General features: G+C 48.1%; 1 protein-coding gene across 3 annotated transcripts in view; it reads right to left on the bottom strand.

Annotated features, from left to right (window-relative positions):
* LOC138489461 (zinc finger protein 551-like) overlaps positions 1 to 12389 on the bottom strand; it is a 184399-nt gene that overhangs the window by 55040 nt on the left and 116970 nt on the right. For all 3 annotated transcript variants that reach the window (XM_069617182.1, XM_069617183.1, XM_069617184.1), the window contains one exon: positions 12188 to 12283. In XM_069617182.1, the coding sequence (XP_069473283.1) occupies positions 12188 to 12283 (96 nt within the window). The remainder of the gene's footprint in view (positions 1 to 12187; positions 12284 to 12389) is intronic.

Here is a 12389-nt window from a genome sequence, read left to right as displayed (position 1 = left end):
AGATGCGACTTCTTGAAATTGAGGGAGAAGCCCAGCTTGTGGAGGGAGCGGCATGTGAGACCGAGATGATCCATCACTTTCTTGGGAGAACGTGCCCGGATCAGCCAGTCGTCCAGGTAGGGGTAGACGTGAATCCCACACCCCCCCCCTCGCCTGAGATACGCTGCCACCACCACCATTAGCTTGGTGAAGAACCTCGGGCGGAGGTCAACCGAATGGCAGGACCCAAAACTGAAAGTGCGAGTCGCCAGCCGCAAACCTCAGGTACTTTCTGTGCTTTGGATGGATCAGCACATGAAAATAATCATACTGTAGGTCCAGAGACACCAACCAATCCTGCAGTTGAAGGGCCTGGAGGACTTGAGAAAGAGTGACCATCTTCAACTTGTCCTTCCCGAGATGTTTGTTCAACCAACGCAAGTCCAAGATGGGTCTCAATCCCCAGTCTTTCTTTGGAATACAAAAATATGGTGAATACTATCCCTTGTTCCTCTCCGCTAGAGGAACCAGTTCTATAGAGCCTTTCTGCAGCATGGTCAAGAATCTTACACAAGGAGCAGATCTGGAAGCTTCAAAAGAGAGATTCCCAGGTGGGTTGTCATGAGATCTCTTTAGGAATGGAAGGCAGTAGCCGTGGGCTATTGTATCCAGAACCCACACATCCGAAGTAATAGCTCGCTATGCTTCGAGATGCAAAGACAGCCTGCCCCCAACCAGCAAACAATGGGACATGGCCTCATACTTGTTTTGGAGCGGCTGCGGCAGCGCCTGGAGGCAAAGAGGCAGCTGCCCGAGCGGCTTTGGCACCCCTATTTCCCTGACCACCACGGATACTTTTATGCTGACCCCTTTGACTGGCGGCTCCTCTCGTCCTACCAAAGTAGGAGTAGTAACGAAAAGAACCTCCCCTCCACTGCTGTCCCCTAGGATGAAAAGGCGGAGGTTGACACACAGCTGCGCTCAAAGATTTTGCCGCAGCTTTTGAGGTCTGCAACCTCTCAAGGCTTTCATCAGTCTTGCTGCCAAACTAATGCACGCCATCAAAGGGCATGTTCAAAAGACGGGCTTGCACATCCGGAGCAAAACCAGACTTCCGCAACCACGCAAATCTGCGTATAACGGTGCTCGCAGCCATTGACCGGCTAACACTGTCGGCCGTGTCCAAACCCGACTGAAGGGATTCACACATGGCATCCTTGCCATCCTGCATGAGAGCAAGGAACCCATCCCTTTCTTCCCCTTCGGGAATGTGCTCAGCTGCTAGAGAAACAATTCCACAGAGTGTGTGAAAATCTTGCTAAGGCACAAGTGGAGTTGGCTGACTTCAACGCCATACTCCCCGCAGAAAACACCTTGCGTGCCCAACCGTCGAATGGTTTGTCGTCCCTATCAGGAGGGATGGTAGGGTACGCCGCCTGCCTTGAGGTGGGCGTAGCCGCCTTAACCACCAAACTCTCAGGGGTGGGGTGAGATGAAAGGTAGCTGGGGTCGCTACCGGAAGGGCAGTATTTTTTAGTTAACGATTTGTTAACTGCCGAAGAGATTCTGTTGACTGCCAAGCAGCCGCCACCCTTTTCTGCAACGTCAAATGAAAAGATAACACCGGGTCAGAGGACCGACCTTGATCCAAAATATCTGTTATGTCATCCTGAACAAAAGCTTCAGGAGGACTGGACCAGCCAAGATACTCTGACCCTAGCCATCAGTGTCCTGTAGGATGACTCAGCATGAGCCCCAGGCTCAGGCCTGCCAAATTCCCCCTCAAGAGAAGTGTCCAAGCCACTGGCATCATGAAGAGATTGCCTCAACTCTTCCAACTGACTGTCTCCAGAAAAGACAGGAGCCACATCAGGCTCAACAGGGTCAAAAGCGAAGTCTGACCTCCCCTTCTCCTCATAGATGTCATCCAGAGGGAGGTAAAAGTCCTGCCTCGGGACAGAAGAGGGTCTGCAGTCCATAACAGGCCTCACAGACTTGGAAGTAGCCTTCCTTTGAGGATCCACAGTAGCAGGGATCTCCAACAGTAAATTCCTGCCAAAAGGTTCCAAGGCATCAACTGCCTTTCCAAAGATAAACGATTCTTCAATGGTTTATTGATGAGTGAGACTTGCATCTCTGGTTTAAAACCAGAGTTCTTTAGCCAAGCATGGCGTTTTAAAAAGATTCCCTTCTGCCAATACTCTGCGAGCTGTCTCTTTAGAATATTCAGCGTGACCCGACGTCCGTCCTGCACAATCGCAAGCAGCTGTGACAGCTGGTTCAGAAACATTCTGAAGTCCGTCTTGTACCAGACCCCACTGGACATCACTGAAGCTGGTAAGCAAAGTGGTATTCTTGACAATGCAGTTACCATAGGCCTCAGAACAAGTGATTATTTTGCCCAAGGCATAGAGTTTCTTACAGTCCTTATCGGGAGGTGCCTCAGCTGAAGACAAGGGAACACCTGCATGCTTTTTGGTTGTAGTGCCCACCAGGGAGTGTGGAATGGAGTGTCCCTGAATACAGAGGGGATCAGAGGGCACGGGTTGAAACAACTTCTGAACGCGTAGGTTCACTGCCCAAGTAAGCGAGGGCCTAAGTAAAGAAGGAGCAATACGCTTCTTAATGGAGTTGAGAAGGGGAATAGCCTGGCTGACCGGAACCTCCTCTTTGAGTCAGGCACTGCTCCCTGAGTACCAATTTTGAAGTGATCCGCTGCCTTCCTAAGGATGTTATTGAAGAGCAGCTGATCTTCAATTGGGGAAGCCTGCCTGGATTGGGTGACAGGAGTAGCGTACAGAAAAATATTGCAAGGCTCTGCCTCATGAGCATGGGTAGTGGACCAGGCCCCCTGGTCATCTGTATTAAGCCATGCGTTTGGGTCATGTGACACAGAATCCTGGGACTCATCATCATGGTCGGGGGAAAAAAGAATGCGTCTTCTTCTGGATCATAATGATCCTCCTGAAAAATATCTTCAGAGGGCTCAGGTAACTTGAGTCCAGGAGAGGTAGGGCAGACTACGGGGGACTGAAGCCTAGGAGACCTGCAGGGCCTAAAGTCTGTCCTCGAAGGAATGAGATTTTTATGAAGAATCTCATCAAATCTTGCTGAAAAAACAATGAAATCAGAGACTGTCAATACTCTCCTCAAACCTTTCCCTAGTCCAGGAGCTGGAAGTTGGGGTTTCTGGAAGTGGGAAAGCTGCATCTTCCTGAATAGGGCCGTTGGGCCCTTGTAAGGACTGATAATTGAGAGGAGGCCTGGGTATAGCCTGGAGGCAAAAAAGCTCACTGTTCTTAGAGAGGCACAGCTTCACCTCACTGAGGAGGCCCAACCAGGCCGAAACAGGTGTCTGGGGTTGCTGTTGGTACTCTTGTTCAGAAGAGAATTGCCTGTCATTTCGGTGCTGGACTGCCCTTGAGCAGGACAAAGACTGATATGTAGTGGACATTTCTCTTCTGTGAAAGGATGGTGAGCTAAAGACTCTGGTTGAGACTCTAACCCGAGACATAAGCTGGCAGAGAGACACTCCAAGGATCCCCTCTTGTTTGGGCAAACAAAAACAAAAAAAGGAGGATTTCTGAGGACCAGAACCAGAGGAGTCCCGGTGGGGAAGGGCATTAGTGTGCTTTTCCCTTAATGTAGGGAGTTTTATACTTAAAGATGTGCGTTTTGACGTATCTTTCGACGTGGCGGAAACATGCACTGAAACTTTAGGCACCCTGTGGAGTGGAAGACTTGGTATTATGCATCACATGTGGCAGCTGAAGCCCAGACTGCTAAGAACCAGAAGGTTCACCAGTCCCCGCCGAAGTTTTTGATGGGCCTGTGGGTGCCGTAGGCTTATTCAACGAGATCGAAGGAAGCCGAGGGGTTGCGTGTTTAGCCTTGGTGTTAGAATGAGTGCCCCTGTCGCCATTGGGTGGTCTTCCTATTGCAATGCATTCGACAGGCCTAGAGGGGCTGGGGACGGGCATGCAGGAGTCGGTCGACTCCACGACGACGTCTTCGGCCTCCGAACTGGAGCTGTGGCTGCTGGAGGGCCCCTTGTCCAATGCAACAGCGCAGGTGGAGGCATAGGATTCGGCCTGCATGTTGCAGGCTGCCCACCGCTTTGTGCACATTTCATTAATTGTCAGGCTTAAAGAGTCAACAGGCCTTGCAATGCTGCTCGTCGTGGCCACGAGCTAAGCAGTTACAACACTCCTTCTGAATGTCCCTCCTCCGATACTTCCTATTACAGGAAGGGCAACATTTAAATGGAGTTTTTTCCATTATTATGTGGAAAAGGAGCAAAGAAAGAAAGGAAGGAAGGGCATTCTCTAAAGAGTAAAGTCGAGAATAAGGATTCCCACTCTCCCTACTGTAAAGGCCGAAGCTTGATGGTGAGAGCCGTCACCAGCTGTCAAGAATTCAATCAGATTCGCAGGACGGGAAACTGGAAATGGCGTCTATGAAATAGTAAAAAAAAATGTGTCAAAGACGCGACGAATAAAGCAATAAATGTCATCAACACAAGCTCTGCATTAAAGCTACCAACCAGTATGGTGAGAAAAACAATTTGGAGGACCTCGACACATGAGGGATCATGGGTACACTACACGTCACAGTGGAAAAGAGTTAGACATGCCCAGGTCGACGTCCCTTTTCGATCGTAAAAAGAAAATGTAATATTCCGTGATTACCGCTAGATGTCGCATTATATGCGAAGAATGTAATTCTACACAGATTCACAAGTATCAGAAATCAAAATTAGCTAATAATGGCAAACAGAAAACAACTTATGTGCAGCTCTTCATTCATATCATTTGGAAAGACTGTTTATCCGTCCAGAATGCCCCTCTCTGCTCCAGCTTCTTGCCGATATTCATGCATAGGTTCTTGGTCACTACTACCTCCAATATCTGAAAGTGGATCTAACTAACTAAATAAGAAAATTCTTATAACACACCCAAAGGCCTCAGGGCCCTCGCATTACACAAACAAAAAAACAGCAAGAAGCTGCATACGCAACTTTAAGAGACAGGATGTCAGGACATTCCAGGATGGCAGTTACAAATTATCAATTTAACTAAATATTGAAGAGGAATGCTTTAAGGCATTTCCTGAATTGCTGCGTGGTAGCACAGGGAAGCAGGTTCCAAACGAACGAAGCCCAAACATTAAAGCTTGCCCTCCTACCCCAAGCTTTTCAGGGTAGCACGAGGTTGCACCAGGAGCATCTTGTTATTTGAGCACAAAGTCTGTTAGGGGTGGCCTTTTATGACTCTCGAAGCAAGGTCATCTGGTGCTTCACCCATCAGGCATTTAAATACCAAGACGGCACCTTTGAAGTTCATACATTGTTCTATTGATAGCCAGTGCAGCTTCCTACGATATTCCAAGATGTGGGTTTGGTGACCAAGAACGCAGACAGCTCGGACTGCACCATTTTTCAGTACTTGAAGTTTCCTGATATTTCCTTTCGATGTTCCAAGAAGAAGACTTTTACAATAGTCTAACTTGGAATTAACTATAGCCGCTGCATCAAGGCACTGTTTGATTCGGACAAATGGGGGCGGATTTGCCACAGCAAATGTATGTAGTAAGAGCAGGACGATTTTAGGTGGGAAACCTGTTTTTGAAAGGAAAGGTGGGAATCAAAATAGACACCCAATGCCTTCACTGAGTCAGACACTGGGATCAAATTTCCATTAATCACAAAAGCTTTATATTGTGGGTCTAGATTCTTTAGTCTATACGATGTTCCCACAATGAGCAGCTCTGTCTTTCTATCATTAAGTGCCAGTGAATTTAGGGCCATCCATTTCTGGCCCCTGCCCCTGCGCTATCTGCTGCCTTTGTTGATTTAAGTGTCTCGCTACTGCAGAATTAACATTTAATTTATTTATTGAACATTAATATGGCGCCTATATAGAAAAAACTTTTTCCAGGCGCCACAAGACAAAAAGGGAGGGGGAGGACAAAAGGAGAAAACAATATTTCCAGGGGCAACACGCTCGCCTTGGAAGCAAGACGACGCGGAGCAACACGGGTTCGATCCACGGGTACACGCTTAGAAACCTCTGGGTATTAAGCGCGTTATAAATAACCAATCACATCTACTAGGCTTTGTGGCATTCAGATTGTGCAAGTGCAGAAGAAAAGTGCAGGGGAAGGGGGCAGATCAGGGCGATGGATGGGAGAGGGAGCAGTACAGGAGGGAGGGGGCACCAGGGGATGGGCAAGTGCTAAGGGGAGCCCGGAGGTTGAGTGTGAGGATGGGGGTGGACCAGACTCAGTAGGCTTGTCGGGCAAGAGCTAGTAAGGGGCGTAGGGGATGACCGGTCAAAGGAGGGCCTGGCCCCTAATAAGCCTTATAAACTTACAACTTAAGCAGATCCGGCTCACGTCGGAGATGGATGGGGAGGCCATTACAGAGGGAGGCTCCTGCTGAAGAAAGATCTACCCAGCACCCTCTGCTTGGAGAAACATCTGATCTGCCGAGAGTTGGATCTAGAAGACCGAAGGGCTCCAGCAAGGAGGTATTTAGGGAGAGAGAGTTGGATGTAGAGGGGTCCCAGGCCCCAGAAAGCCTTGTGGGTGATGCAGAGAATGTTGGATCTGTGCTCATTCCATTTTATTTTAGCCTTGCAACTTATTTGCCCTACGCACAAAAGTCCACAGGGACATTTGATTACACTACATTAAATGTTCACATAATTGCGTTGTGAGATTTCTTTCTCCAGTTTTGGGGTGCAATGCAAAGTTGCCCTTGATAATACTGTTACAAGAGAGACACTGAAAAGTGCAATTTATTTCGGATTTGATTCTTGAAGCATGATCTGGTTGAGTGTTGAATAGAAGGGCCCTCAGATTAATACTTCTCTGTTAGGAAAAGACTGGCATGTCACTAAAAAGGTCATGTAATTTGTTGTCGCACATAAACAAGGTCCAGTGTTACAATATACTTTGCTTAATCCTAGGTGACTGTGTAAAAACGCTAAGGAAGCCATGTTTACATCATCCTTCTTGGTGTAAAGTAATGCAGCCGGAGTCAACTTTGGTCTTTGCTGTCTCGAGTTCTTCAGTGAAGTAACCTTGCTCCAAAAATGTGTTCCGCATTCTGTCAATTTCTTGTCTGCATTCGTCTTCATTGTTAACCATACACTTTACTCTTAATAACTGGCTTTATGGTAGGCTTCTCGGTGTTGGGAAAGCTCAGCAATGCAATAAGGTGTTCCGATCGGTGGGATTGTGATCTATACTGCTGTTAAAACCAAGAGGATTTGGTCTAATAAGTACATCTAAAAAGTGTATGTTTGCATTGGATTCTCACGACGATGGCATTATGTAGAGTTTCAATAGTACCTTTCCAGATCATAAACACATCGTCTATGTACATTCCCCAGTAACCAATACACTTATGCGATAAACGCTGCTGTAGGACATTCGTGGAGCTGGGAGCCATGCTGGTACCCATGGAGGTGCAACTGATTGTAAGTAATAGTTCATTTTATGCTTGAAATACGAGTCCAGCGATATAAACTCAGGTAAACAAATGATGAAATCGCTGCCCCTACCCAGTCCTCTTAACAAGGCGCGCTCCACAGATTCCACACCCATATTATGAGGCATGAATGTGTACAGACTCTTGTCGTCTATGGTCTCCATGATGTCGCGTGTCTCTAAGACATGGGAGTTAAGAATATTCAGAACATGTGTGGTGCCTTTTCAGTAGAAGAATAGCTTCTATGTAAAGACCTACGGGATGCAAAATGTGTAACAGAACTTTCAGGTTCTCTGAGGTCTCAGATGAAGGGTCTTATCCAAGTGAGGCATATCTGTGTCCATCATTACGCTGTGCAGTGCATTCTTCTCCATAGCCTTCACTGTTGATAATTACCATTGCGCCTCCTTTATCGGTGGGTGAATGGTTAGGTTCGCATCCTCATGTTTCTGATATCAAACAGCTCTTTTTTTTTTTTACTAAAGGTTGCAGCACTTGAGCCCTTTGTATGACAACTTCTTGAGGTCTTGTAGAACAGCTCTATGAAATGCACCTATAGGGGAATGTGGTAGCGGTGGTACGAGATTGCTTTTACATCAGAGTTCTAAGTACTCCAAATCATTATGGTCTGAGGATTCTTATTCTTGCGTGTCTAAAATAGCAAAAAAAAGATGTTTCATTTTGCATATAAAACTGAACATCTGAGTTGCTAAGTTTATTGGAGGAAAGCTCTCAAAGATTTAGGACATAGGGGCCACCATTCAGTGCCTTCTGTGGGGCCTACAACCGCCTTAAAAACATCTTGCGCTGCAGGGTTCCTGGAGTCGTTGCCCTAGTGTCCTGGGCTGACAGGGGGCTGCTCACTCCCCTCATTCCCTAGTGAATTATTTCAGCAAATCCCATCAAGAGGAAATGGGTTGTCTGAAATATTGTTAGGCAGTTGTTTTCAAAACAGTGCACTGCTTTAATTGTTTAATGTGGGGGTTGAGTTGAGAAATTGCAAGATCACCCACATCCACAGGTATAAGCCATATAATGGCACCTTTAGTACAGCAGAGCTGTAGGGGATGATGCCTTGTGGATGTGGTCAAAACAGCATGTTATTGGCCGGCCTCTGGTCAGGGTTACTTGCCCATTTCTCACTGACCTGATGTTAGGAAAGATTTCTTAATTATGGGTAATTTTCCTTCCATGTGGCAACCCCTAAACTTTTTGCTTTTGTTTTCACCAGGATCTAGACTTTGCCAGAGAAGTGCAGCCCTCAGCCGCACTCCTCTGGGCTTTCGATCCATTCTTACGGGGAAATTGACATGCCCTTAAGACAGTCAGTACCGGGAAACGTTGTTTTCTGTAGTTTCTTTATCATGTTGCAGCTTTCGTGCAACATGACACAAGAGGGCACTATAAGCTAAGTTACTGCTCTCTTGGGTCTCTAGTCTTCTACAGGCCCTAGATACTCTTTTTGGATTGTAAATGATCGGTGCAAGTGAATCACGGACGGGACTGGTGGCAGCAATCGTTTCTTGTGTTTTTGAGCTCCTTTTGGCGTTTTAAGCGCGTTTCTCGCGCTTCGCCCAAAATGGTGGCCTGGCTCCCAAAATGGCCAGACCACGAGGCGCTTTGTCCTGTCCGCTGACCGGCTTGCCCCCTTCACCTTCCCCAGGTCGAGCCGACCCGAGGCCCTCCTTATTTGGGCATGTACTTTCCCGTGAGAAACAGATGCTTTCGCGGGCTTCTACAGGCCTTGTGTGTGCCTCCAGGATGTGGGCTGGGATATCTGGTCCCAATACACATCCTGGGTGCCAGAGAGTCTAGTGTGGTATGAATGCCTGGGACCACCGTGGTCCGTGATAGGTCCACGTACGGTGTGAGTGTTTTGTGAGTAGATCTCCCATTGGGTCCTCTCCGTTTTGGCGCGAAGGGAACCGTGGATAAGAGGAGGCTGGAAACACCACTACCAGGTCGATCTCCTGAGTTCTCACGAACAAAGGGATACAGGAGTCAAGTATCCTGCAACCACGAGGCTGAACCAAGGAATCGCTGGTGACCCGCTGAAGGACTGCTCCTCTGCATTGCTGTCGCTTTGTGAAACCCTTTCTACCTCGGATCGAACAAGAAGGCCTGTACTGGTACTTTGACCCTTGGAATAGCGGGGACAGCTATTCTCGGCACCTTCACCATCTACTGCACGTAAGCCTTCGGAAGTGTCTCTGGGCCATCCAGCAGACTGACCAGCCTACCCAGGAGTCTGGCTCTGTAACCGCCATCAGGTTGTGTTATATTTCAAGTCCTTGTCACTCTCACATGATTCGTACGCTTGGCATTCCCAGGTAGTGTACATTTGGCTGAGATACACACGGCCGCTCCGTTGCCCTGCTGTGGTAACAAACTGTGCGGGTTCACTGCGTTTGGGACGCCCTCAACTCAACTCTGCTGCTGCGGAATCTACACGACAACGAGACGTCCCCAGCTCCTATCTGAACCTGCCAGCACTGAAACTGACGCGGAGAAGCCTGGGTCTGCCTGCATCGGGGACCGGCGAGTAGCATAGCTAGGAACTGGTCGCCCTCGTGCAGTAGCCCATAGCCTATCCTCGCTGTGTCAAACAGCACGCCTTTCCGTACTCGCGCTCTGCTTCTGCCCACAGTGGAGGCTGCGCTTGAGTCACGGAGCTCTGTTCATCTTCATTTGTTCACCGAACTGAACTGCCCGATTCCCTCGAAGAGACTCCCCTTTTTGCCCGTTGGCACCAGCGTGTGCAGGTACTTTTGAGCACAAGGCTCCACTCTTCGTAGGGTTTGGACTTCCTTTTAGTTAGGTGCCTCTGAAGACGGACTGGGTCTGATTATTATTCGCACTGCCTGGTTTCCTCCCCATCTAGGTGGTCTACACATTTCGTGCGTCTAACGCGTTACTCGTTTGTATTTGTATATATATTGTATTGGTTTGGTATGTGTTGGTTTACTTGAGTTTTATTGTGATTTCTCGCTACGGTCATTGTTGCAAAGGCCTTGGAATAAATGTGTCTATATTTTTAATATAACACCTGTTTGGAGTAATCTGTAAGTGTCCTTGCTGTGTGTGCTCATTGCGGGCTTTCAGTCACCCTCACCCCTCTTGAGACCTAGTCTTGACCGCCGCGATCGCTACCCTTATTGGTCTGGCTTGTCCAGAGGTTACCCTATTCCAAGAAATTGGGCTGGCCTTCTGAACCTCTGCCCCTCCCGGACAGAGTTCAGAAATCCGTCTTAAAACCTGATGGCCTTTGTGACAAGGTCACCTGCTAAGCAGCCATTAGTTAATGGTGTATACCCCAGAGCTGTGCCGGCCCTTCCTGGAGGGTGGCCCAGGAGTCAGGGGGTTGTGGCAGGGTATGCAACCCATGTAGCAGGGAGCTAGCTATCTCTACCAAGAAGATCCCAGGGAGAGGAAGAAGGGAGGCTTGGTGGCTTGTAGGCCAGGACCATGACTAGCAATTGGATAGAACATTGGTCTGAACTTGGAGCAAGGGGTCTTCAGATAGATCGAATAATGGGACCGCTTGTGAAGAGACTTTGCAAATCGCATACCAACATTTATGCCCCGATCCCACACACTGTAGGGAGACTAGGAGAGCTACAGCAGAGCTCCAAATGTGACATCTTGATTCTGCCTGACTTCAAGATGGTGGACAACTTTCTTAAGCCCTTGGCTCAAGGCTATGTCACACCCAAGAAAATAGTCTCCAGGAAGACAGGCATACCTGGGGAGAAGGTAGATCTGAAATGTAAGGACTAATCATTAATAGCAACCAAATCAGGGAAACCCTCTCCAAATGGAGCACCAGCAGTCTTGGCCAATTTAGGCCACTATAAAGGTGTGCAGGAAGCTCCACATTGGGAGGTTATTGAGTTGAGAGGTAGGATGGCATTCCTGAGGAGAGTGAGGGCCAAAGAGTGCAGGGAGCGAGATTGCGGCGAGAGCAGCATTGCAGCCAGAGCTGAGGAGAGCAGTGCTAATATGTCCCCAGGAACCCTTTTGTGAAAGCTAGTGATGGAAAACGGGGCCACTAGACCAGTGGAGCAATAACTGGAGGAAAGCTAGAGCCAAGAGTTTAGCAAGCTGCGTGTATTGGCTCAGGGACGTGCAGCCAAGAAACCCTTGCAGATGCAGGCATGACAGTCAGGAGAAGTAGCCAAGTGCTAGAAGCTAGCTGCGAGCTATAAACCTCTAAGCGCTGGTGGAGGAACTAGGCCATCAGCCAGAATATAAGAAGCTTGCTAACTGGGAACAGACCAAGGCAGAGACATAAAGCATTCTACCCGGAATTACACATAAAGGGAGAGGGGAATACCTACATGTGCTGAAAGTGCAAATCACCCCAAGGGCAAGGGAGGGTACAGTCTTTTCCAGGTACTTCCCTGAAGCCGTCAACTCATTGCTTTGGGACAAAGACACCTCTACTCGATGATGCCAACTCCAGAATAAACCCTACTAAGAGCTTTGTAACTAGTGAGTGCATGTTCCGTCCCTCCTTGCTCGTAACTCTGGAAACCATACATCCCTCTTTTAACACCTTAAGATCCCTTGAGCAGAGATAGAGGCACAATGGCACACATTCCACTCCACTGTGTTCACACAAACAATAGCAAGCAAATGTGCGCGTTCCTCCGCGATCAGACGAAATGTGTTCTTTTACACTCCCATGAGTTCCAGTAATTAAGCACCGTTACTCACCCATGGCATTGCTGCCCTGTCTTCTCTCACTGTCCTGTTCATCATTGCAAGAGGTTGCGTCGTCTTCTTTGTTGCAGAAAGGAATAATTCCCTGCCCTGTGAAATGAATAATAAAAGAAGTAGTAGTATGGGATGTGTCACGAACAAGGGTTTAGGTAGACACGCACAACAAATAGCTGCTGCAAAATGTCTAGTTCTGACA

Source organism: Ambystoma mexicanum, chromosome 9 (genome assembly GCF_040938575.1).
Source record: "Ambystoma mexicanum isolate Mex_15411 chromosome 9, UKY_AmexF1_1, whole genome shotgun sequence".
NCBI lineage: Eukaryota > Metazoa > Chordata > Amphibia > Caudata > Ambystomatidae > Ambystoma > Ambystoma mexicanum.
The sequence above is the reverse complement of the archived record's forward strand: the minus strand, read 5'-3'. Positions and strand labels throughout refer to the sequence as shown.